The 24792-nt window shown below is 37.0% G+C and overlaps 1 protein-coding gene across 17 annotated transcripts in view; it reads right to left on the bottom strand.

Moving 5' to 3' along the window:
- Positions 1-24792, bottom strand: part of AOPEP (aminopeptidase O (putative)) — a 175018-nt gene that overhangs the window by 33574 nt on the left and 116652 nt on the right. For 4 of the 17 annotated variants that reach the window (XM_040656065.2, XM_046905569.1, XM_046905570.1 and 1 more), the window contains one exon: positions 22509-22806. The exons of 10 other annotated variants lie outside the window; for them this stretch is intronic. In XM_040656065.2, the coding sequence (XP_040511999.1) occupies positions 22768-22806 (39 nt within the window). In that variant the 3' untranslated portion in view covers positions 22509-22767. Of the gene's footprint in view, positions 1-17086; positions 17221-22508; positions 22807-24792 lie in introns of those variants that run through there. 3 more of the 17 variants (XR_006932390.1, XR_006932393.1, XR_006932391.1) reach the window with 1 other exon arrangement.

Here is a 24792-nt window from a genome sequence, read left to right as displayed (position 1 = left end):
TAGATACGCAGTATATATAGCATGTGCCTCAACTGCAGGGGCGAACAGCAAGAATTAATTTAATCTAGATTTTTTATTTGAAAAATTGAAAGAGACAGAATGGAAGCTGTCAAGTCCGGCTGCACAGATCTCAAAATCATGGGAAAATACACTGTTGGCCTTTAGCCAATTATTTCTTGAATGCTTCTCCGTCTTTCCACTTCCACTACTACTGGTTAGGGCAGTAAATCAAATATTGCTGTCTGTTTTAAAAAATGGTTGCGGGTTATCCTTAACAAAAAAACGTGAACTTAACAGCAACATCCTTCTTCTTTCTTTCTAACTTACAGGCACACTTTTTTCTTCCAATTCTCTGTCATTAGATTTTCCTCTTCTTTTTTTTTTTTTTTTTTTTTGAATGTTTACTTAATGTTTGACATCTTCTGTTTCCTCCAAACAGTCAGTTTCTTCCTATTCTTTTTTTTTTTTTTTCCCCCTCTATTACTCACACAGCAACAGGGGAAAGAAAATAAAACAATAGTAATTTTAAAAACCCTCTCCAGGAAGCTGGGTTATAAAACCACTAAAACTGGCAGAGTGACAAACTACAGAGAGACCTTAGACATTTTGTAGCTTACATTTTGAAGCTGACTACATTTCAACTTGAGAGTTTAAAAAACAAAAAGGAAAATTAACAATGCTGATTTTGAAACATGTTTGCTTGCTGGACAGAGAGGACCCCGGCAGGAGATTTAGGCTAACATGCAAGTGCATTTGTTTCATGAAATTCAACAGAAGGGAAGAAAACACTGAAAAAACATACAAATAAACAACAACAAAAAACACCACCAACAAAAAAACCCTCCACACAGATATTGTGGTATTATGACATTTTCTTTCCACACAGACTTCAAAGATTCCACCATTTCACCACTTTTCAAAGCCCCTATTTTTTCAGTATTCCAGCACAACTAGAGTTGAATCCCCCTGTTTCTTGTTTCTCACATTTTCCATCTTTGGATGCTGATCAAGAAGTAGCAGGCCCCATGCCCTGAAGCTGACGCACACCAGCAGGCTGCCGGGCCTAAAGCAGCACCCTGCAACCCAGCATGGTTCGCGACAGGGCTGCTGGGCATGTCATCCTCAGGAAACACTGCTCCACTCTCACAGCTCCTCATCACGCTGCTTCCGAGCAGCTCTCCTGCCCTGGGCTCACTGGCCTCTGATTGTGCTGGACAAACAAACGCACCTGGAAACTGGAAACCTCTACTTGTCAAGTTCAGCCATTTGTAACTGAACTGAACTCTGTAATACATGGTTGAAGGCAGAATAATCCTGCTCCACATGATCTTACTCAGATGCTAAAGGAGGACATTTTCATTCAAACTGCTCTTTCTTTTAATGGTTTTCTGCCACCTGAAGAAACATTTTCATTTCTAAGTTTTAATACACAGAAAATACAAAGGTAACTTAAATTTAGTGAGTCACTAAAAAGCTGTTCTCCTCAGTAAGCTTGTATTCCAAACAATGCTCAAAGCTTCTGCTTAAAGTAGCTTTTAAAAAAAGGCAGACTCTAGAAATAATCATGACACAAGTACTGTTGAAAGAAAAATTTTAAATAAAAGAATTAGAACATGAGAGAAAAGATGGGGGAGAACAGAAAAAAAAAAAGGTTAAAAAAACAAAACAGAAGAGAAGTAAAGCACAGAAACTACGGGCTTAAGCCAAGGATCACTATTTTTCTACATTAATTCTACATTCCATCTTCTATTAACTTACTATATGAATTCTCATAACTAGATTGTATGCCATACACTTTGTTAAATGCATTAGGTAAATATCACAGGCACTCTATTTTATCACAAAAGAGTTTGGATATGCATTTATATTAGTTGCATGTTCCTGACAGATTGCTGCTGTGAAAAAAATGTACTGTCAATAACTAAAGAACTGTTATCCCTAAATACATGCGTATATAGCAAAGCCACACTGAAGAAATTTTTAAAAATACAGATTTCATTGTAACTTGAATGGGACAAGAAGTGAAGTCACTGCTCAGATAAATGTTACATTTTCTGCATGTTTGTGTCTTCTTCACAACTTGCAAATAAAACTGCTTTGTAGGGCAAATTAGGAGGTCCTGTGTAAAGTGAGGATACAGTTAAGCACTACTTCTCAAATTAGTGTGAAAATATGCATACTAGTTTACACATTTGGGGAAAAAATACTATTACTGGGGAAAAAAATAGATTTCATACACACTCTACAAGAACAAGACACCCTTTAAAACATATTACCTTGAATGGCTAGTTTTAATAGCATGTGAGTGCTGATGGAACAGATTTGACTGTACTGATAGAACTGACTTATGGCTAAAAATGTTTGAAGACAAGTATTTTGTAAAACAACAGTCTCTCAGATACCAAAATACATAAGAAAAAAGAAAAAAGACCACAATCAAGTTTTTTGCTGTCAATATTATTATAGAAACAGGTTTGGGTAGTTAATATCATTGTCACTTTATTTGTATTATGCTGCATAGTCTACTACTGCTCAATGAAAGATCTCCATATTTTTTTAATTCTTTTTAGAAGCTACAGAACTTTAGTTGCAACTACTTTGCATCAGATTTGTATGCTAAACACTTACAACATAGAGTTGATTTTGCAGCAGTACTTGTTGAGACAAAATTCCCAAGAGATTTCAATGAAACTCATCTGCATAAGGATTGTAGGGTGGGGCATGCAGCACCTTCTGAGTAATCATTTTAACATATACATACTACACCATGTAAATACATTTTGTCATTTTATATTCTTGGCTTAGCTTTAAACCTTCAGAGCAAAGCCAAAACATGTAAGCATTAAAGAGCACAACATAAAACAAAGTGCTGCAGGCAACAACCTTGCTCAAATTTAAGAGAGATGGTAGTTAACACAACACACACACTTTGTTCACAACTCTTATTTTTGAGGACATATTCACGCAGCATCAATTCTTCTTCATGTATACCATATATACAAACACAAGTCAAATTATTTTACTATTGCAAAAAAATGTTTCAAAATAATAATATATATATAAAGTAATACATGTGCTAAGTAGTAAAAAATTGTAATGTATACACTTAAACTATGAAATTCAGTGAAAACGCAGGCTTATTTTCCAAGTCAAGTCTCAGAAATATTTTTAAATGTAGCAAGAAATTACTACATAATGTAAACTAAGAAAGCATGTAACCAGTGCGTTCGAAGTATTGTATTAACATGACATTTTCTGACATACACTTTAGCCACTGCAAATTTGTCCAAAAACTTGTTCTATGAAGTAGACTGCAGATGATCAGCACTAAATATTCTATAAAAACAATTTTTGGCCATGTAGGCAAACAAACTAATGGTAACTAAGTCTTAGTTTTGTAACTAAAAGCAGTCAGATTTGCATGAGCAAACAGGGAAATGGGAACTCTCTCAGGTTCTGGCTGTAATGCATACAGTTTCGATGTCAGCTGCAAAAGGAAAATGTCTTGCACTATGATGATATTATGGATTTTTTATTTTTATTTTTAAATTCAGACACATGCTGTGGAGGCAAACCTACCATCTTTACATAGCTATGATTACAACATTTTTCTCTTGCACAGCAATGACACGATGGCATCGTTTTCTCATATTTTTCTGCCACTTCTGAATGGAATTAGCTAAATCAAATGTAGATGTTCACAAGCTGCTTGCAAACTGTGGGAATCCTGGCTTTCATGCTACCGGAAGAAAGCACACAGTCTCTATGTTTTTCCAGCTTCATAAAAGCATAAGTGTACTTTTTGGCATATGCTCCTGAATGAAATAAGATTTACCAAATGGGAAAGAGAGACTTAAACATTTACAGTGGACCATAGATACTCTTTTCTACTTAAACCTCCTTTCTGAAGAGCTGAGATGTTAAAACCAAAAGAAGGTACACAGATAAAATGAGCGTAGTTGCCTGATCCTACTGAAAAAGGCATCCAAATCACAAAAGCTGCCCTCACAACTGGCAGCTCTGACTGACATCAGGGCTGAATGAGTGTGGAAATGGAATTATGCCCCCACAACCTGTAGGTGGTCCCTATAGATCAGCCTACCACAGTACTTCAAAAGTCAGGGCTGCTCCTCTGTGTGATGCATCTGCTCAGCACACAGAGTCCTTCAGATTGATGCTCGCTCAGCATGACACTATTCAAGAGAGTAAATACCATTTAAAAAAAACCCTCTCCTTTAAACAGTAATTTAAGATAAATGTCTATTTGCAATAGACATTTGCAATAGGAACTCTCTGTGCAGGCTCCTGCTAATCTGATTTAAGTATGATTTTGTTTCCACTCAGGAAGCTTATATTAATTTAGCTGTTCCTGAGCACTGTTACAGCTAGATGAAGTATCCAGTAGCTCACAAATACAGTTCCTAGTTCAACAGCCACATTTGCTGCACAGACAGTTTATGCTGATTTTTTTAATTATTATTTTTTATTTTTTTGCTTTGGCTACCATTACACAAGGGATTTATACTATTACAGCTATCTGTTACATTCAGTTTTTAGATCTGTGCAGATTGCCTAGAGACTAAAAGGCAGAAGAATCTAGATCCTCATGCATGCTAAATCACCATCTGTGAGAAAATCTTCAGCATATTCCTCACACTGATGAGACTTTGTCAATAATGCAGCCCAATATTAAGAAGCCTGATGTGATCTTAGTTCTGACCATAACCTGCTTTCTTCTTAGTTCTGACCATTGCCTAGAGTAAATACAACAAACTTTTAGTCCAACAGAACTCTTCATTTGAAAAAAAAAAAAGTTATTAGCATTTCATTTGCTGCATGTAAGCTGACATTCTGGAGAACAAATACTACGATCAAAAATCCAAAATAGGTAGGCAATAGTTAACGAAGCACAAACTGGAGCCTTCCATTGTTTTTCAGAGACTTGCTGAACAGCTTTTTCTTAGATCCAAGGCTTCCAGACTTACATGGAAGACTCCATCAAGTCCGTTTGAAACAAGCAAACAAAAAATCCCAACACAAACAAAATCCATTACTCTTTGAAGATTCCTAACTCAATGAATTTTCTTCCACTGTCCCTTTCAAAATGAGAGGTAAATAACAACTGACAAAGAAATTGAGACAAGTCATAAAGACTGCCAGAATCACTGTGCAAGAGATGTCTAACAAGATGAAGAACTTAGTTCAGAGGGTCCTCCTTGTTTGTCACACCTACTTCACTAGCACAATACAAGGGTCTGTATAAAAAAAAAATCCTGGTGTGGCTAACCTGGTTGGCTTTTTATCATTTAAATAAAATAAAATAAATCAACACCACAAGCAAACAAATAAAAGAAAAAAAAAAAGAAAAATACCTATATGTTTCTTGATATCACTTTGATATGGTCGTATGGAATACCTAAGTATCATCACAACAATCAACATCTTATGTTAAATTGCTAGAAACGACAAGATTCTCCCCACTAATTTTTCATTTAAACTCACAGGTTGCTATTTATGGATGGCAAATATCATTCCACGCTTGCTTTTCTTCACAGCTTTCTTACTAAAGCAAAAATTCAACATGCAGTTCAGGAAACGCTTTAAGATGAAGCTGGCTACGCTCTTGGAAATAAAAAAAATGAAAGTTTCAGTAAAATCTGATATCTCTCTGAAAATTACACCTTAACTCCTCCCCCCTAAAACAAACAGGAAACGACACTATTACCTAATGTCTGAAAATTCAGAGAATATATTCATTCATGGAAAATGTTTTTGCAAGTGAAATGAACAGAAATTATTTCCTCTGTTTACCACACTGTAAACAAGATATTCAAGCAACTTTTTAACCTCTGCCATCCTGGAAATGGCACATGCTTTTCTTATTTATTAGAGAAAGCAAACATCAGTCTTCAAACAGGTAATGTGATTAGCATTAAGATATGCTCAACAAGACAGAACCAGACACTCATGGAGAGGCATGCTACAACAGTTTCTAGTGTGATTCCCCAGCTAACAAAATTCATGGTACTGAGATAAAATATCACTTCCTCTATGCATTCAACTGTATTTTTCAAAGAAGTAACTTCATTTGCAAGAGGCAATTCATTGATCACTAATCTAAACATGCAGTTGTACAACCACATCATCTTTCAGACTGTTCATGTGGCTATGACTGTATACACAATGCTTGTGGCCAGTTTAAAATGCAGACAGGATCAAAGGGACCGTACAAAGGCTGTCTCACTTGGGTGACATTACACATTATGTCTGTAACATTAGGCTGTTACTTTCATGGCCACAGCTTTCCTTCAACATCTTTATTGTATCATGCTCAGTAACATTTGAAGTAAACAGAAGTTTCCTTCTCAGGAATGCAAGCCCTGGTAATTTCAACATCTGCTCAAAGAAAAGCAGTGTATTGTTGCTTTATGTCACAGTAAAAGCATTTGATTTCAAAGACTACAAGCAGAAAGCCTTCTGCAAGATGGAAACATTACAACTCATTTCTGCACTGCATTAATCTAGCACATGTGAGGGTTCCTGCATTCAGGAATGCACTTTCAGGAGTGCTGACACAGACATGTGTTGCCCATCCCCATGCCAGAAGGACCCCTCCTCCACTGGGCACAAAGAAATGTATGCTGTTGACATCCAGGACAAGACATTGCAAAGGACAACTTAAAATGAGGGTTAAGGAGAAGCGGAGCACAGCAGAATTCAAAGCACTGCCCTGAAGCAGATAGACTTATGCCCAGGTAGCAAGGGCATTCACCTTACAAAGGACCATGTAAGGCTAAAACTTATTTTTAAAAAGTTTTAAAATAAAAAATAGGAGGGGAAATATTTCCAAAATAAGTATATTTCATACTTGTCCATTACACGTCTGAGATCCAAGGGTCCAAGGGTCACAGCATCTTCTGAATGGCTTACTGACCTCCCTGTTCTAGCTCCCTTTTTTTTTTTTTTTTTTGTTCTCATATAGTATTTGGCAGAAATAGAAAGCACAGTCAGCACAGTAAGGCCATTAACTACATTAACTTCATTAACTTGCTGCAAGTGGCTCAGAAATACCTCTTTTTGGATTGCTTCTATGACTGCAACACTCATGAGCCAGCGGTTAAAGAAGTAGGTTATTAATTTAGCAAAAAAATTATTCCGGAATGTATAAAACAAAGCTCCCCCCTCTGTCAACTCAGGTTCAGTTGCCCTTCCTTTTATTACTGCATCTATGTGAAATGCAACGCATGGACATAACGCAGCAAGCAGTCAGAGCAAGCTCTCTGCAAGCAGCCATTCTCTTCCACACTCATGTCATGCCTCCACTTAATATGGATATATTTTTAATATTATGTCTCTGTAAAGGCAACAGAAAAAGCTACAATTATAAAATTCAAATGGTATTACGCCTCCTATCAAATAGAAACCATAAAGGTCTGCTGAATTTACTAAACACATTATTTATGGGATTTATGTTCAGAAAAGCATTGATGTCTGCAACTGCAATCTACAGTAGTCAACAGCACAGAAATGTTGTTTTCTACATAGAGCCATGTAACAACAGATATGCAGAGAAAAAAGCCCAACCTTAAAATCCCCAAAACAAATCTGAAAAGAAAAACAGCTATGGTGGTCACTTAATTTGAAATGCAAGAAGAATAGTCTTAACCAAAGTGCTACGAGGTACTGCCTACATCTAATGAAATATACATGATACTGAAATTAATGATATCTGTTTTGATAGAAATTTGCAACAGAAATGTACTCCTCAGTATAGATGTCTCACAACAACTAAGAAACATTATTTCAGGAACTTCCACACCTCACAGTTTGAAATGGCTGCAACTTTTGTATTTCATTTGATGACAGTATCCTGAGGACTTTAAAACTGAAAAACACAAGCAAGTAAGGTGAAAAAACAAGATATTTTTAAATGCTCAGCAACATCTCTTGGTCTATTTCTAGTTTGCCTCCTGACCTTACAACAGGACTCAGAAGACTGTGGGAGAAACCTGATAGAGTCACTTTGTTTCTCCTTTATCAAATACCCAGAAGGCAGACTTGCCTCGCCTTCACTTTTCCTTAAATAAACTCAGGCTGCAAACTAGAACCATAATTTTTAATACCTCTTAAAAGCAGCCGGAAACAGACAGATTGTAGTCTTGTGATTACACGGTGGGAGGAGAGGCAAAGAAACACTACGAGCTATTAATTCTGCCAATAAAACCCTGAAGTCATAGAAACCTTATAAATCTTCCTAAACCTTGTTTTGTCATTCAGTTGCTAAGAGCAACTTCTGTTTGTTTGAAATAAAAAGTAGGACTCTGGCCCTTCGCTACTGGCACTGTGACATGAAATAATACAAAAGCAATGTATATTTCCTCCTCTGAATATCTACAAAAGAACATAAAGGTACTCTAATTCCACCTGGCACTGCAGCCATCTCCTACAGGAAAACTTTCCATACCAGTGCAAATACCAAGAGGTGCACCCTCCCATTACACTGCTGCACCTCAGCAGGAACCATACAGTCAGAGATCTGCTGAGCTGCCGAGGTCCTGGGTGGCCACAAGGTCCAAGTCCATTGCAGTATCTGCTATGTACACTGTCTCCTTGCCTTCTAAAAATCATCACCATGCATGGAGGAGTCTACATCCCCTGTGTTGGACAGTTTCACACAACTATGAGATTCCAATAATTTATGTGAAACACAGCAAGGATTTAATTTTGATGTGTAATTTACTATGTATGTAAAGGATCAAGAGTTTAGGAAAACAACAGATGAACTTTAAATTATTTAAAGTAAACAATTTGCATTCTCCCATAGTAGAAAACTAACATGTTTGAAAACTGATAAACATGCTCCACTCTTTGCTATTTTAGAGCAGAATGACACTATTTGAAGTTGTCATGCTTAACTAGCTAGCAAAGCAGAAGGTCTTCTATACAACTTTTCGGTCTTACAGCAAAACACGGCTCAGACACAACAATTCAGATAAGGTAGCATATTTACAGCACAAAAATCAGCAGTTTCTAAGTTGATACCAATTTTTGACTTTGCATTAGACTAATAAGATTGAGGTACAAAGTAAATGCTCTAAAAATAAATGCTCTCCTCTCATACTCTTCTCCTCATCCTTTCAATAAGACACAGGAGTAGAAGTAATATGAAATAAGATTGCTCCGGTCAGCAATTGCACATACGCAGGACTCTGTATTTAATTTAGGAATCGGTATGTTTTGATGTATTTGCATAATGAAATCAAGTGATGATGACACTTAACAAAGGCATCACAGAACACTGAGATGATAATTTCTACTGTCAAACTGGAATGAAACAACCACTTCAACACTAAATATGGAGATCAGCAATTCTCATTGATTATGTCTTTTTACGAGGTACAACTTCCTTCAGATGCAACGCTCCATCCCATCAAAAGCAGAACAGTATTTTCAACCAGACAGACATTTTGCTGAGGTTTCATTGCCTATCACCAGAACAGTTGCAGGGAAACACTTTATAGTGACAACAAAACAGGACAAAGAACTGAGTCAGGCTTGTATCCTCAGCAAGAGGCTCCAGCAAAATCAGACTCAGTTTAAAAAAATAAATAAATCCCTTCATCAATAAAGAAAGAGTACAGCGAATCACAAAAACTGTGGTGGTTTCTACTGTTTTTATGAATGATAAAGAAGAAAAATCTTTTTTTATTTAGGTGACAGAGGGGATGCCTAACTAAGGAGACTCCTACATATGGAGAAAGAAGAACTGCTGAGTGTGGAGTAAACTGGAAGCTGTTTCTTAAGGTAATTGCTGAAAAATGGGTTATTGACATGAAACTTCACTCTGTGTAAATACCATTGAGAAGAACAAAGAAATGATTCAGGAATAGGTCTTCATGCTACGTCAAAACGACCGGAATCTAGAAACATCCCTCTGCATATTTTTCTGAATATTCAGAAATGGCATTCACACTGGCATTCAAAGCGTACTCTCCACACCCATTTTTACAGACATCCCAATTCAACAGACTTGCAAAAAGAGACTTGAAATAATACACACTAGCCAAACCATAACGTATTACATCAGGGAAAGAAACAGCAATAGAGCCCTGTAGTATTGCAGTGTGTGGCCTATGAGGTGTAGCAACAGAAACCACGAAACAAAGTAGATATATTCACATGAACTATTAAAATCTAGTACAAGTTGGGCATTTAAATAAAAATTCTTGTGTTGCACTTGCAAAATTATCAGTAGTGAACACATATTTCTTCCCCTCACACTTACACCATGCTCTTGCAAGAGAAGCTCACAAATGACCTGCCCACAATTAAGATCATTTCTGGATGGCATGAGCATTTACTGACTCCACATTTCACAGCAGATACGCTATGTCTTCTCTGGGCAGAAAATACACAAAACCCAAAGTGAATTAAAATAACCTGCTTATTGGTTGTTGAACAGGACTGAATTCACTACTTCAGCACAGATCCCATGTACTGCAACAAACCATGCACTGTGATAATAAGATCAGAAGTGCTCTACTAAAGGAACTTTAACAATTGACTTCAAGAAGAAAAAAAAAGACTGAAAAAAAATCTTGTATTGCTGTTGCACCACATTTTTAGTAAAGTAGACAAGCCTTCACCCAAAATTTCACTTCTGAACACATTGCAGAATCGTAAAGCAGCTTGACTTGGAAGAGACCTTAGAGACCACGTAGTTCTACTCCTCACACTATGGAGCGCAAATATAATGTTTCTTTCTGGCTTCACTTGCTAAGGAAACTAGCCAACATAAAAATAAACAAACAAACAAAAAACAACAAAACAAAACAAAAACAGACCCAGTTGTGATTGATGTGGTGCTGCTGCTGTGAACCCTCACCTAAACACAGGGAACTCAGGCTCTACCAAACACTACCTAAGAGGTTGTGAGTTCATATCAGTAGCACTCAAAAGAATGTCCCCAAAACACACAATACAGAACCACAGGCACATCACTGGACAGTGCCACTGTGAACACATTTATGTTATTTAAGGCATTCACAGAGGCCACAGCACAATTGCCACAGAATCACAGAATGGCCTGGGTTGAAAGAGACCTCAAAGAACACCTAGTTTCAACCTCACTGCCATGAGCAGGGTCCCAACCACTAGATCAGGCTCCCCATAGCCACATCCAGCCTGGCCTTGAATGCCTCCAGGGATGGCGCATCCACAGCCTCCTTGGGCAACCTGTTCCAGTGTGTCACCACCCTCTGTGTGAAAAACTTCCTCCTAATATCTAACCTAAACCTCCCCTGCCTTAGTTTAAAATCATTCCCCCCTTGTCCTGTCATTATCAACCCATGCAAACAGTTGTTCCCCTTCCTGTTTATAACCCTCCCTTCAAGTACAATGAGGTCTCCTAGGAGCCTTCTCTTCTCCAAGCTAAACAAGCCCAGTTCCCTCAACTTTTCTTCATAGGATAGGTGCTCCAGCCCTCTGATCATCTTAGTGGCCCTCCTCTGGACCTGTTCCAAGAACTCTACATCCTTCCTGTACTGGGGGCCCCAGGTCTGGATACAGTACTCCAGATGGGGCCTCACAGGAGCTGAGTAGAGGGGGACAATCACCTCCCTTTCCCTGCTGGCCACTCCTCTTTTAATGCAGCCCAGAACACAGTTGGCCTTCTGGGCTGCAAGCACACGCCACTGGCTCATGTCCAGCTTCTCATCCAGCAGGACACCCAGGCCCTCCAAGTCCTTCTCTTCAGGGCTGCTCTAAAGGGGTTCTTGCCCTAGTCTGTATGCCCACACTTAAGAAACACTGTGAACACTGAGTGTATATAAATAATTTACCTGCTTTCCTGAAATTATTATTGGTATTAAAATGCTCAAGGTTGGACTTAATTTTCTCCAAATCATCTGTTTCCCTCCACTGTTGAAATTAACATTCCTTGGAAAACAGACGTGATTTCTAAAGCACTATTAATAAATGAATGGATATCTATATTCTCTTCCTTCTCAGGAAACTACTGTTTCATAGTGGAAAACTTCGTGTCTACTGAGTATCTTAGGATAGCATAATTCTACACTGCCTCAGTGCTTACCAAAGTGAAAATTAAGAATTCTGAATAAATGCTCAGTATGGGAAAATAAAAGAAATGCATTGACACTACTGCTACTGCTGTCAGCACTGTTATTCAGACTACATTTGTAATACTGGTAATAATATGGCACCAATGCAAAGAAACCAACCAACCAACCAAACTAACAAAAAAACCCAACCATGCATAAGACCTAATGAACTGAACTTATTATGAAAAGGTATACATCATGAAAAAGCTTGACTGACAATGCAACCTTTCATTTTTTATCTTCAAAAATTTCATGAAAGAAGAAAAAACATCCTCCATCCCAAAACTCCTATTGTGAGTGAGAGTTTCATTGCAAAATTACAAAGAAATTTATACAAGGCAGATTCTTTCCTACCAATCACATCAAGGAAAAAAACATTGTCAAGCCCAATCCATACAAATTTTCAGCAATGATCAGCAAAGAAGATACAAGAATAGCAGAAGTTCAAGAAGTTTCTAAAAAGCATCTATTAATATCTCAATATCACAGACCGAGCCCAGAAGTTACCAGAAAAATTTCCTGGGAGCTGATCAGTTTTCCTCCTCTACTCTGAAGCCAGATGGGAATGCCGTTGAAGTGAATATATCATCGTGGGAAACAATAAAAGAAAAGGGCAAAGAGGAAGAGAGCTTTCTGCAACTTGGATAAAACACTCAGTGTAAGTGACCCCGTGGCTGGCAGAGAAATCTTCGCAATGGATGGAGGAACAGACTTTTAAACTTAGCATCTTGTCTGGAAGCAGTGCTGTAGAAGTAAGAGGCAAACTGGTGCCTGGACTTCAGGAGAGAGAAAAATTTGTACAGCATTAGGATGATTTTTTAAATCAACTGAGACATGAGTCATCAGCTATTCACAGTTCTGTACCGCAGTTGATGAATACAGCCTAGACTGGAAACAGTCAACACAGGTTGTAAGATCATGCCTTGAAATCAAATATTGTGCATACAACTACATCCTTTCAAAAATACATATATATATGGAATGTGGAAACCTATTTGGCTGTTGGCATTCAGCAGCTCAGAAGGTAACTGAAGCAAGCCAAGCAGAATAATAGGTACCCAACTAATACAAATTTTTGTAATAGCAAGTAAAAAAACCCTCAAAAAAAACAAACAAGCAAACAACAACAACAACAACAAACTCCTGCCCCCTCTAAATAACTGCTAATATGCAAATGGAAATCTACTAATTCAGAACAACAACAACAAAACAACTAATTCCAGTTAACGTTACAGTTCTTAGGAGAAGTAAGTCCTTTTCCATTCTGTAAGAGTGAGATAAAAAAATCTAAAAATCAGGAAAGGAGGATCTGATGGAGAAACTGTTAAGAATGAAAAATTGTTTGTCTAAACTGCAAACTCTGTCTTTCACAGAAATTCACCTAAAACTGAACTAAACGAGGGACAGGATCTTGTGCAGAGCACTGAGCAGAAACACTCCCAGAAGCACATGTATCAGGCACAAAGATGCTTGATCTTGCATTTTAGCCTAAACTTGGGTTTCTTTTTCCTTTGCAGTTAATTTTTTGCTTATGTGAAACACTACTTGCTTTTTTTATGAAAGCACAGCACTAGACTTATCTGTAAAGAACTATGAAAAGTTCAAGTCACTAGGCACGTATGTACCTACTCCTATAGTCATACTAATGTAATATGGTCTGGCAGACTATTCTACCTATAATCCTAAAGTAATCTCTTTAATATGATCTTCCTAATATAAGTAAATGATGTGTTATTTCTGCACTATAGAAGAATATCTAGAAAATTATAGATGCAGCCATTCAATTTATACACAACACAGGTAGCAGAAGAACTTGCATCATGCACGTCCAACCTTTTGGCTTGCCTGGGCTGTGAAAAGAGGAATTGTCTTGGGCTGCATATAAAACATATAGTATAGTTAGTGCATGTAAGTAAGAGATCTTTTTTTTAAACACTGAAAAAGAGAGCAACAAAAACATAAAACTAGTGGGATATTTGACATTGCTTTTGTGAAATTAATGCTTCAGTCTTGTTCAGTAGAAGTGGTTGCAATTTGTCCTGAGTTCTCAAGGTGTTCATCAGAAGTTTCTGAACAAATTTTACTCTTTCTGTACTTCATCCTTGAAAACAGTTGTTCAAAAATGTACATATGGCCAAAAAATGATGACATGTATACAGCATGATTGTGAAGCAAGGGATATTTTTCTCTGCTAAGAGAGGTCTTGTAGAAGTCTAGTAGAGAGACATGAATACATTTTTTTCATTGAATTGAATGTCTGACTGCAACTCTACACATTCCATTTGAAAATTTGCAGGTCATGTATCTATGTCAACAGAATACACAGTCACAAATATACAAAAAAATCGATGACTTTTTTCAAAGATCTTCAAATCTATTATCAGATTTCAATATCAGAAAGTAAGGCTGCATATTTTCTTGCTGTTCACAGGACCGTGTTTAGCCAATGTATCAAAATGCATACAATTATTTGCTATAACGTGAGCTTGCCATAATTTAAGTTTCATTTTGAACACTGTTATGGTTTGAAACACAGCACAGATAAATTAATTTTCACCCTGAAGATGATTATTTAACCAATTTAAATGAACAGTCAAATCCATCAAAAACACTAAATCTTTGAGATCTTTTTCATCTCCAAGTTCTGACACAAATTTTCCTTTTGATTCCATAAATAACCTGATATGATTTTGCTAGTCATAAGACCTTTTCAGTATTTTACTTTGACCTAGCCACCTTCCTTCAGAAAAGTTAATGATGTCCCCATAATCAGCATCTATACTTTAAAGGGAATCCTGGAATTGGTGATGACTCAATCCATTGGACATTATGAAATTCACAACTTTGATCATGATTTGCACATTACCCGTTTTTAAAGCTTTCACACAAATTTCTTTGATGTACGATAAATTCACAAAAGTGCACTGTTGGTGGCAATTGTATTGTCTTCTTCACAACTACACAAGTCCCTCTTCTTAAACAGCCACATTCAGGGCACCATCAGAAGCTATACCAGATATGCTGGCAAAGGTTAAAGTAAAATCACTTTAATGTAATTCCTACTGCTTCATACAAATTCAGAGATTTAGTTCTGTCTTTTAATGGCAACAAAGAAGCCATTTCTTCAATGACATTATATTCACTGTCAATACCTCTAATAAAAATTGTAAAATGAACTTTATTTGTAGCATCAGTACTTTCATCTATCACCAAAGCATAACATTTGACATCAGCAGTTTTACTCTCCAGATTTCTTTATTGATATGCATCAAATTTGGCAGCATGTTTTGGCATATAATGTCTTCTCAAATTGTAATCTTTGAAAACTGACAAGATTTCCTCACAAATTAAGCATAGTGCCATATTATTTGTCTCCACAAAAAAGTGCTTATCTGCTTCTTTTTCAGTCAACAGTCTTCTGTCATCCACACTGATTCTTTTTTGAGCTGTTTTCTCTTGACACATTAGCTAGGCTGAAATACTGTTATCAGCAGTCACTGTGTTTTACTCACCAAATGGCACAAGCACATATAATGTGCAATACACTTAGGTATCAACATGACTGAGTGTGTAGTGTATATAAGAGAGGCAGCACTGCACTGAGCCCTTTCCCTCCACAGTGTTCTGTTGTCACCTATTCAGCCTGCATTTGAGCTGTTCATGAAAAATATAACTAAAAATCACATAATAATGTTAAAAGTTTACAGTCTTGTGGGGCCATATTACCAGCTGTCAAGGGCAGTGAATACATCTAGTCACTGTCATTTTAAAAGGCACATACAATGGATTACTGGAATATTTCAGTGAGATTCCTGTTTAAGGAAGTGAATTTCTCCATATTTTCAAGAATGGGGGAGAACTAAAACCTAAAATGATAATTGATGTATTTGGGCATTTAAGTTACTGTTTCATGACCTTTCAGAACAGTCACACCATGACCAAGATATGGCCAAGATATGGCCATGACCAAGATCATTATAAGCAGGTGAACTAGATCACAAAACCACTTCACTTCTCTATAAGTTGATTTAATGCACCAAATTCTATACTGCTTTATACCTAGTAAGAGCGTCATTGCACTCCTTAGGTTACATGAAGTTTATATCAGTCCACAGTTTCATAGGAGAAAACATATAGCAACACTTGCTTTAAATTAATACAGATTCACTTGAAGAATACAAATCACTTTTTATTAGAGGGAATATTGTATTGTAACTTTCATAAAGCAACTCTAAGCAGATTATAAAACACAGGAACACTGAAGCAAAATATGATACAGAACTAAATAAAAACTTTGACTCAAAATAGTACTTCACTGTCACAACTGATAGTAGACATACATGTTCTACCCAAGACCTCATATTTAAACTCCACGCTCAAAAATAAACAAAAACAACAATAAAATGTAAAATGCCAGACCTGCAGACATTGACCCAGTGGCTGCAATCCACAACAGCAGGGGCGTACATACCAGTTTTGCAAAAACTCACACCAGTTTCAGCTGAATGGGAGCACTCCAGTCCTTCCATCTTTTCCTCAATTTGAAAAATGACCAGTCCTTTGATTGTGGTATACTGCGACTACAGCAGGACTAATGGGTACATGGGCATCACATGCCTGCAGTGGGTTTGGTTAATGACTGAAACCTTACAGATACGATGTCATTGAAGAATTACATTGCCTAGATTTGAAATTGGTCCAGTATTAGTGTCTGACCAACAAAAGACAAAGTTTGTACTAAATAAGCTGCTTTAATTCTCTCAGAACAGAGTAGAACATGCCTCTGTCTTGACCCGTAGTACAAACAAAATTGAAAAGTGAAGACTGAGCTTCTGGCCCAAAAAGCAGAATATGTTCAATCTTCAAGGTTTCATAGTTTCAGTAACCCTTTTTTATTCTTTTCACAAAGGTTACAATTTAAAAGCAAAAAATAAGTATTTACTGACAGTTAATTAGAAGGAACTTACACAGTCTCAAGTGATAACACCTGCACTCAAAACAAGACTTCGGGCTCCAGCCTTCTAGCCACAGTCCTCAGTGAAGGGCTGAACACTCCACACAGGCACCAGGTTAGCAGGAGGCCTCTGGAGGGCTACTGTGGCTACATTAAAGCAGAAGGGGTCACATGAGCAGCTTAAAACCAGCCAGCTCTTCCACATTTCCAAGTGTCAGCAGTGAAAAAGGCAGGCATGACTCTGTTCTCCACATATTCCAGGGCACCTGCTAACCTAGCCTTGGGACTCAATGATTTAGTTTCAAGCCACCTGAGCCATAGCAGTATCCTGGATGTCTCCCCACAGCCTTGAGGAAAGTGGCTATGCATCCAGCACAGCTTTTAAGAAATACCAGACAGGTTGTCAGTGGAACTGTGCCCACACCAGGCCACACGCAGTTCCACGGGCAGCAAGCAGTGACAGCTGGCAAGCGTATTAGGTGGAGGAAGGAAGCACTCCGTGGGCGCCAAGCACATTCAATGCAGAGCAATCCACATTTCAGAAGTCAGTTCACATCCACTGTTGTCAGAAACCCAAATATACACACATTCTTGCTCAAGCCTAGGTATTTTGCTGAAGCACAGATGCACAGGAAGACACTGTGCTTGCGGAGGACTAAGCAAGGACTTAGAGGGATTTAAATGAGAGATGAGATTAATTATGCCTCTCCAGCTAGTAATAGCCAAACAGAAGTCTGAAATCCCTGATTCTTGTCTGCTGTATTACAAGATCAAAAAAGCAGTATTATCAGTCAATGTATTGAAAAATGTTTTTTAAAAACTGACATCTTGTAAGCTACAAAAGTTATATTGAAATTATAGATTGACAATTATGTTTCACAAAACACAGCATTTATTTACCCTTTGGGGAGAGGGAAAAGAGGCAAAGCCAAATTTGTATATATTTATTGTATATAATATATGCTGAGCCTTTTAGTATATAAGCTGGTCAATAAATCAAGATCTTAGAGAAAGCTACCCCTAGTCTGAGAGGAAATCAAATCTGGCAAGAAGTCACCATCAATTCCATTCCACTAATACTGCCTATGTTTCTTTAAGAAAACAGTACTTCTCCTTGTTTCATACGTTCTTCCAGAATTTTGCTTTCACCTACATATTTTGCCTTCTCAAGCAATAGCTTCAGACTTGTACTTTTCCACTATAAACTGACATCAACTCAAAACCTGCACCTTAACTATTCAAGGGCATGTAGGCACAAAAAAATATTGTCCTCCTGAGAAGGCTGGGTGTGGTACTTGAATGTTGTACATTCCTTCAGTTAATTGAAAATTATATCTCTGCTTTTCAAAGGTTCGGTAAACACATGGCCTGGCAAAAAGATACAGAGACACAAGCCAGGAATGCCTATTTCAAATTACTTTGATTTCAAGTATGCTATTAATATATACATTGATTCACAATAGAATTTCTGGTACTCTGTGCCAACATCCTCCTTTAGAACCAAGAAGACGAAAAATAAAAAAGTAGGTCATTACAAAAACATACAAAACTGGGAGAGAGAAGAATACAGATCTTTATGTACAGTTTCACTAACTTTAGTTAATCATATCAAAATTGAGATCCAGATCCCTACAAATTAAGGCAAACTCCTTCCTTTCATTTATTTTTATTTTTTTCCCCCTATAAGACCAATTTGTGGCAATCATATCCGTTCTTTAAGGTAGGTCTCATTTGTTACTGACATGTAGCTGTTTCACAATAGAGATCTGGGGAAAATTCTGAGCCAGTATTCCTTCTTTATTTACTAAGGTACCTGGAAAACACATTTATGAAGCACTGATCCATAGATACAACATACATATTGCCAGAGACACTAGCCAGTTTGAAGAGTTATTAAAATAGTACCAAATGGATTACTCAGAAGAAAGTCATCTGAAAATTAAGGGAAATAAAACATTTACATACTGAGATATGCCAACTATGAAATAGCCTATTTCTTCCAAATGCTGAAAATTGATAGCTTTATCTTCACGGCTTTTACTATTTTAAAAACCTTATTAAGCATCCTTTTTGTCCAAGCCTGCTACCTCAATAAATGCCCAGATTTGCCATCAACTTGTAAAAGCAGTATCTCACATACTTTGTCTTTAGCTATACTCATGGATTAGCTCCTTAAAACTTCAGGTAGTCTGTTTTTCAGTTGAAATTGTGGAAATTTCCAGAACACAAAAGTACTCAGTTGAGAAGGCCAGTTGCAGCTAAATGCTGCTGGCACAACTGACTGGATTTCACAATATGAATGCAAAAATAAAATGCATTTGCATACAACACTAAGAACAGTCTTGTGCACTCCAGCTTTCTGAAATCAGCTTGACTATCCCATCTGAAATCACACAATGGACTAAGATGGTGAACACAAACTGTTCACTGTGCTGAAATGTTAGTGCCATCTGGTCCAAACTTCAAGTTGCAGGCATGCCTGTTTGTGGAGGTAAAGAAATGATTGTCTTAAAAGACCCTTAAATGATAATAAGGGAAGTTTCCCTTGATTAATGAGGGCTTGCCATGCCATTTTAGCTAACAAGCATAACCTATCTCCCAAAAGTGTTGGTTTGTTAACTCTTTTGGTAAATCAAGTTTAGCAGACTTTAATAAAGTCTCTGTACTCTAGATAGTTTGCATTCAATATCACAGATAAAAAATATTTTTTAACACTATCAGTAACACAAAAATATATAGTGCCATTTGCCAGCATTCCACATAAAACATCTTTTCTGAAAGTTGTGTCACTATCAGAATGGGAGCAGCACATGTGCTGTGCCACAGAGGAGATAATTTATCTTTCTCCTATACTCTTAATGGTGGCTCACTCCTTAAAGGGCTTGCCATGCTGGTGTGGTATCGCTGCTCACAGCCATGAGGCTCCTCACTGCTCTCTGATCTTAGCACAGAAGGTCAAGTCCATAATAAATACCAGGCAACTGAAACTGCACAGTTACAGCCAGACATCCTGTTTGGTATGAATTCTATTTTTGATACTTATGTTAGTAACGGGAACTCCTGATTGAATCTGTTTGTTTGTTGTTATGAAGTAATTAATCTTGCAGCTAGTTAATCCAAAAATACTTTAACAGAGATCTAAGTGTGTGTAACTCCCATTTCTCACTGTTGGTTTGAAGGTCCTCCTCCCTACTGCCACCCCCACAAGTGCCTGACCTGTGTTTCAGGAGCTTCCAGACTATCCTGAGAGGCAAAGATGCAGGCTTTCATAATGACTTCAAAAGGGTCTTTCTGCTTTCTAATCCGAAAGTAATATAGTTAAAGAAGTTTGTAACATTACATTTCTAGATCAAGCCAAGACATTAAAACAACAACAACAACAACAAAATTATACAGAAATTATCTAATAGCATACTACCAGAAGGCCACAAACATCACCTGGGGGATAGATATTCCCATATTCCCATCTGGGACAAAGCCTTTCTTAACAAAGACAAGTATTTTTCCCTTGATAAATTACAGCTTGGACCCCATTTAGATTCAAGTTCACTTACAATTTTGTCTTTTAAAATACTACCTCCTTCTCTTTGAGGTAATAACTGGAAGACAGCTGAGAAATATGACCAGCTACGCAGTGTTCACAAATATCCATTCACTACTTTCTACTGCACAATGTCTTAGACACTTTCAGCTTGGCAGCTCCTAAAATCAGTCAGCTGTCTCTTGCATTTCATCAGTTTACCCACCATCATTCTAATTGACTTACCAATGGTTTTAATTTTAGAAGAGCTTTCTGACTGAGCATTTACAAAGACTGCCTTATATACAATATACTCAGCTCTCATATCTTGCTCTGTTCAAACACGTGCTCTCTCCCTGTATGAACTGCAGACTTCTAGAAGGAATGTCACACACAGAAGAAATACATGAGTAAAACAAAAACCCTAGAGTAAATAAAAACTAGTATATTTTCCTTTCCAGAAGGAATGCCTGCAAAAGACATGAAGTTGAGAGCATCAGCACACCTTTTCTAGAACCTCAGATGTTACTTATCTTCAAATCCACCCTATCCATGGCTTATACTGAAACAATCAAAAAAGGATTTTAAATAATACCAGCTCTCATTAGCTGTTTCAGGAACTACTTCTACTGAGAAACCTACACTGAGCAACCTTTAGATACAGCTAACTTTTTAGCCATTACCAATCCTGTCCATGTTTGAATTAAGAAACAACAGGCTCGGTTTAACCACTCCACTGCCCTTTCTAAAAGCAGAGTCCACTTATCTAAACCAACAACATACTGTAAAAACACTTGATCTGGATGAATATTTAATAGTTGTTCTATTGTTGGTTGGGTTGAAAAAAAAAAAAAAAAGCCCCTTTCTGTGAAAAATTCTCAAGTGCAAGATGCTGGGGCAAGTTTGACACATGTATATGTGCCCAGACACACAATAAATATATATGTATATATATACTGGGGAGAATTTCTTCAAGTTTCATAAATAAGAACCTTTTGTACCATGCATAAATTTTTGACCCAATGAAGAAAACATACATGGAAAAATTTGCATCCCAATTGCCTGCTCTGTTTGTCACATGCTTCACAAAAACTTCAAATAACTTGCCTTGTATCCATGCCTAATTTAATATGAAAGTCAGAATTTCAGCTCAAACCCTTAGGGGAACTCAGCTGGATTACTTGTTAAATCTTTGCCAGTGCTTTGGAAAGTCTGTACTGCAAAACACCCACCCAGACCATTCTTAACTAAGCCAAGATGGTAATAAATTCAATAAACTGTAAAAAAAGCCACTTGCACTATATGCTAGCTTATAGAATATGAAGGATATCCTTGTAAGAACATCTTTAACTTGACATTCGCTCTATGTATCTTTTCACTCCCATCTCCCACCTCTCAACTTTAAAAGCAAACAACATAAAATTAAATAGCCAAATTCTCCCTACCTGTAACTTAAAGTGACTTTAGTTTTCTGCTCAGTTTTGGAGTGTTTTGCAGGCCAGCAATGTGACTATTTGTAATATACCTGAAGGAGAAGAGAAGCCACCCTGGAGGAATATGCAGGTACTGAGGGGGAACACAAACAGCCTTCAGCTTCAGCTTTCTATCTGCAGTTCCTTTCCCAAGCCTACCTAGTTCTCCTCAACCAAGTTGCTAATAGCAATGAGCATGACAATGAAATCTCAGTGAAGTTCCTTGTGTTGAATACGCTTTTTGGTTTGGTCACTTTTCATTTGGTGACTTCAAGTTTATATAAATTGCTCATTAATGTAACCGGAGTCCTAATAAAGTGTCAGTATGTTGATTCAACTTCTCTCACTTCCCAGTGTAATGAATGTTGAGCTATTGCTTTTTTTTTTTTTTTTTTTTTTAAATCTGCAAGTGAGGAACAGAGTTCACGTATCTGCGTCCATGATCAGGTTTTCATAAACATTTAATGGGTACTGACAACAGTACAGTCAGTTAAAATTCACATAAGAGTCTCCAAAAGTAATTCTTTCCAACAGCAAATTTGTTGAGTCATAAGGAATTTTCATTGCCATCCAAAGACAATTTTATAACATTTTATTATTGGACTTGGTCTATGACTCCAGCGTAATAGACACATTCAGATAAAAATTACTCAAGAGTAACGAAGCTGAGAAACATGGACTTTCCATCGATGAAAGGAATAGTCAAACACTGGCTAGTACGTGATTCACAAGTATCAAATCCTATGGAAAGAAAAATAGGAGTAAGATACTGAGAAGCTGATGTCTAGCACGAAGAACAATCACTCAGGTGCTCTGACACCAGCAACAACAAACAGGAACTCACTAAACTTTCACAGTCATCAGATCTCCCAGTCTTCAAATGTTTTAGAAATATTAACCCAGCTTGACTAAACTAAGTATATTTTAACATTACAAAGAAGCAGAACTCAGTCTTGTATACTTTTCATACACACTATAGGTCACTTGTGTGGTGTAAGAAAAGACAAAAGTATGTTTCAGTAACTCTGCAACCCACTGCAGAGATGGAGACTTCTTCAGAGATGTCTTCAATACCTTAACAACGGATATGGAAAGGTAATGGTTACAGCAAAACAATGAGGCACCCAATTTCTCCTTAATTGAAAGAAACATGTCAATTAAGGCAGCAGCACCACGATAGCCCAAGTAGAAAATGCATTCAGACCTACAGTTCACGTCCCAGCTGAATGCTGAGATGGGAAATGAGGAAAATATAAGCTAAGAAGGGAACCAGAATTCCAAACACCTTTTCACTCAGCCATCATTCTGTTATGACTAAAGTGGTGTTGTAAAGACAGTATAATTATGGAGGAAAAAAAAAATCACCAGTCTTTTAGACATGATCATCTCAGTAGTCTGCTATAAAATAAACCACTTACTGTATTCAGTTTAGACCCACAATGAAAAAAAATAATAATAATAATCACAGACATACTGAGGAGCCCTTTCTTTCATATCCAAACAATTCAAGTATGACCATCCAATATAGGTTGAAATTTTTGAGCACTTTCTTTCAAAAACAGACACCCAAAATAAAACAAAAAAAATTGTGTGTGTATGGCACCATGAAAGAGTAAACAATATTGCTTTTGGATCTAGCCAAGGGATTTCTGTTGTATGAGGAAACCAACGCTGACTTTTAAAAATCTAAAAATAATTCTAAGAGTGCTTCCTGTCTCAATGCTTAGAAAACAAATGGAAATACTTAAGTGCCTACACATCATCTAGGTCATTGTACACGTATAATATACATGTATAATAGGTATTATACAACTACCCATTTGAAAAACTCTTGAAACAAATTCCTGTACAGGACATTCACAGACTATAAGTGATTAAAAACAAGTCCAAGATATGAAATACACCCTGTAAGTACAAAATGGTTTGTTTTCTGAAGTCCCTAAATACCTTACAAACTGAAAAGGAAACTGTAAGAGGATCTCATGGTCTGACCAAATATTTTTAACTAAATATAACCCTTTAAATGTTTACTTACATGCCACTTTATACCAGAAAGCTGTATCAGTACAAAAGATATTCACACAGGATATCTATTTCTGTATTTCTGTCTTAAATAGTCTTAAAGTAACAGACATCATTAGGATAAGTATACCTGAATAGCAAATAATTATGTATGCAGTTATTATTGTTCACAGGTTTCAACCCTTTATTACCTCCAGCTCATTTGTATTTTCTTTAAGCTGTGCAAGCACAAGATGCTGGCAGATTTCTAGCTTCTAATCTTATACCCCTCGCATGATTATACTACAATACTACCATACAGTGCATGAAAGTTATCTGCAAGTTATACAATCAAAACTATTTGGACTGAAAAAAAAAATTAGCAAGATTTTACTTGGTATTCTTTTCTCCCTCTGTGATATAAAAGTTATAGAACAGCATACATTCATCTAGACAAGGGAAGACAAAAAGGTAAATCACTGTCCATTACATTATTTTCCTTTAACATCCAAAACCTACACTTACATTTGACAGTTCAAATCAAAACCACAAAACTTAGCCTTAATTAATTACTGAAAATTATGTTCTACTGCATTATAAATACTGCAGTATTCCAGATATTGGACTCGATGATCCTTGTGGGTCCTTCCCAGCTCAGAATCTTCTGTGAAATTCTAATAAAATGAATCCACCTCTGCTTAAGTTTATCTTTTCAGTTATACTGCT

The sequence above is a fragment of the Gallus gallus genome, chromosome Z (genome assembly GCF_016699485.2).
Source record: "Gallus gallus isolate bGalGal1 chromosome Z, bGalGal1.mat.broiler.GRCg7b, whole genome shotgun sequence".
Classification (NCBI taxonomy): Eukaryota; Metazoa; Chordata; class Aves; order Galliformes; family Phasianidae; genus Gallus; species Gallus gallus.
This window is presented reverse-complemented; position numbering and strand designations above follow the sequence as displayed.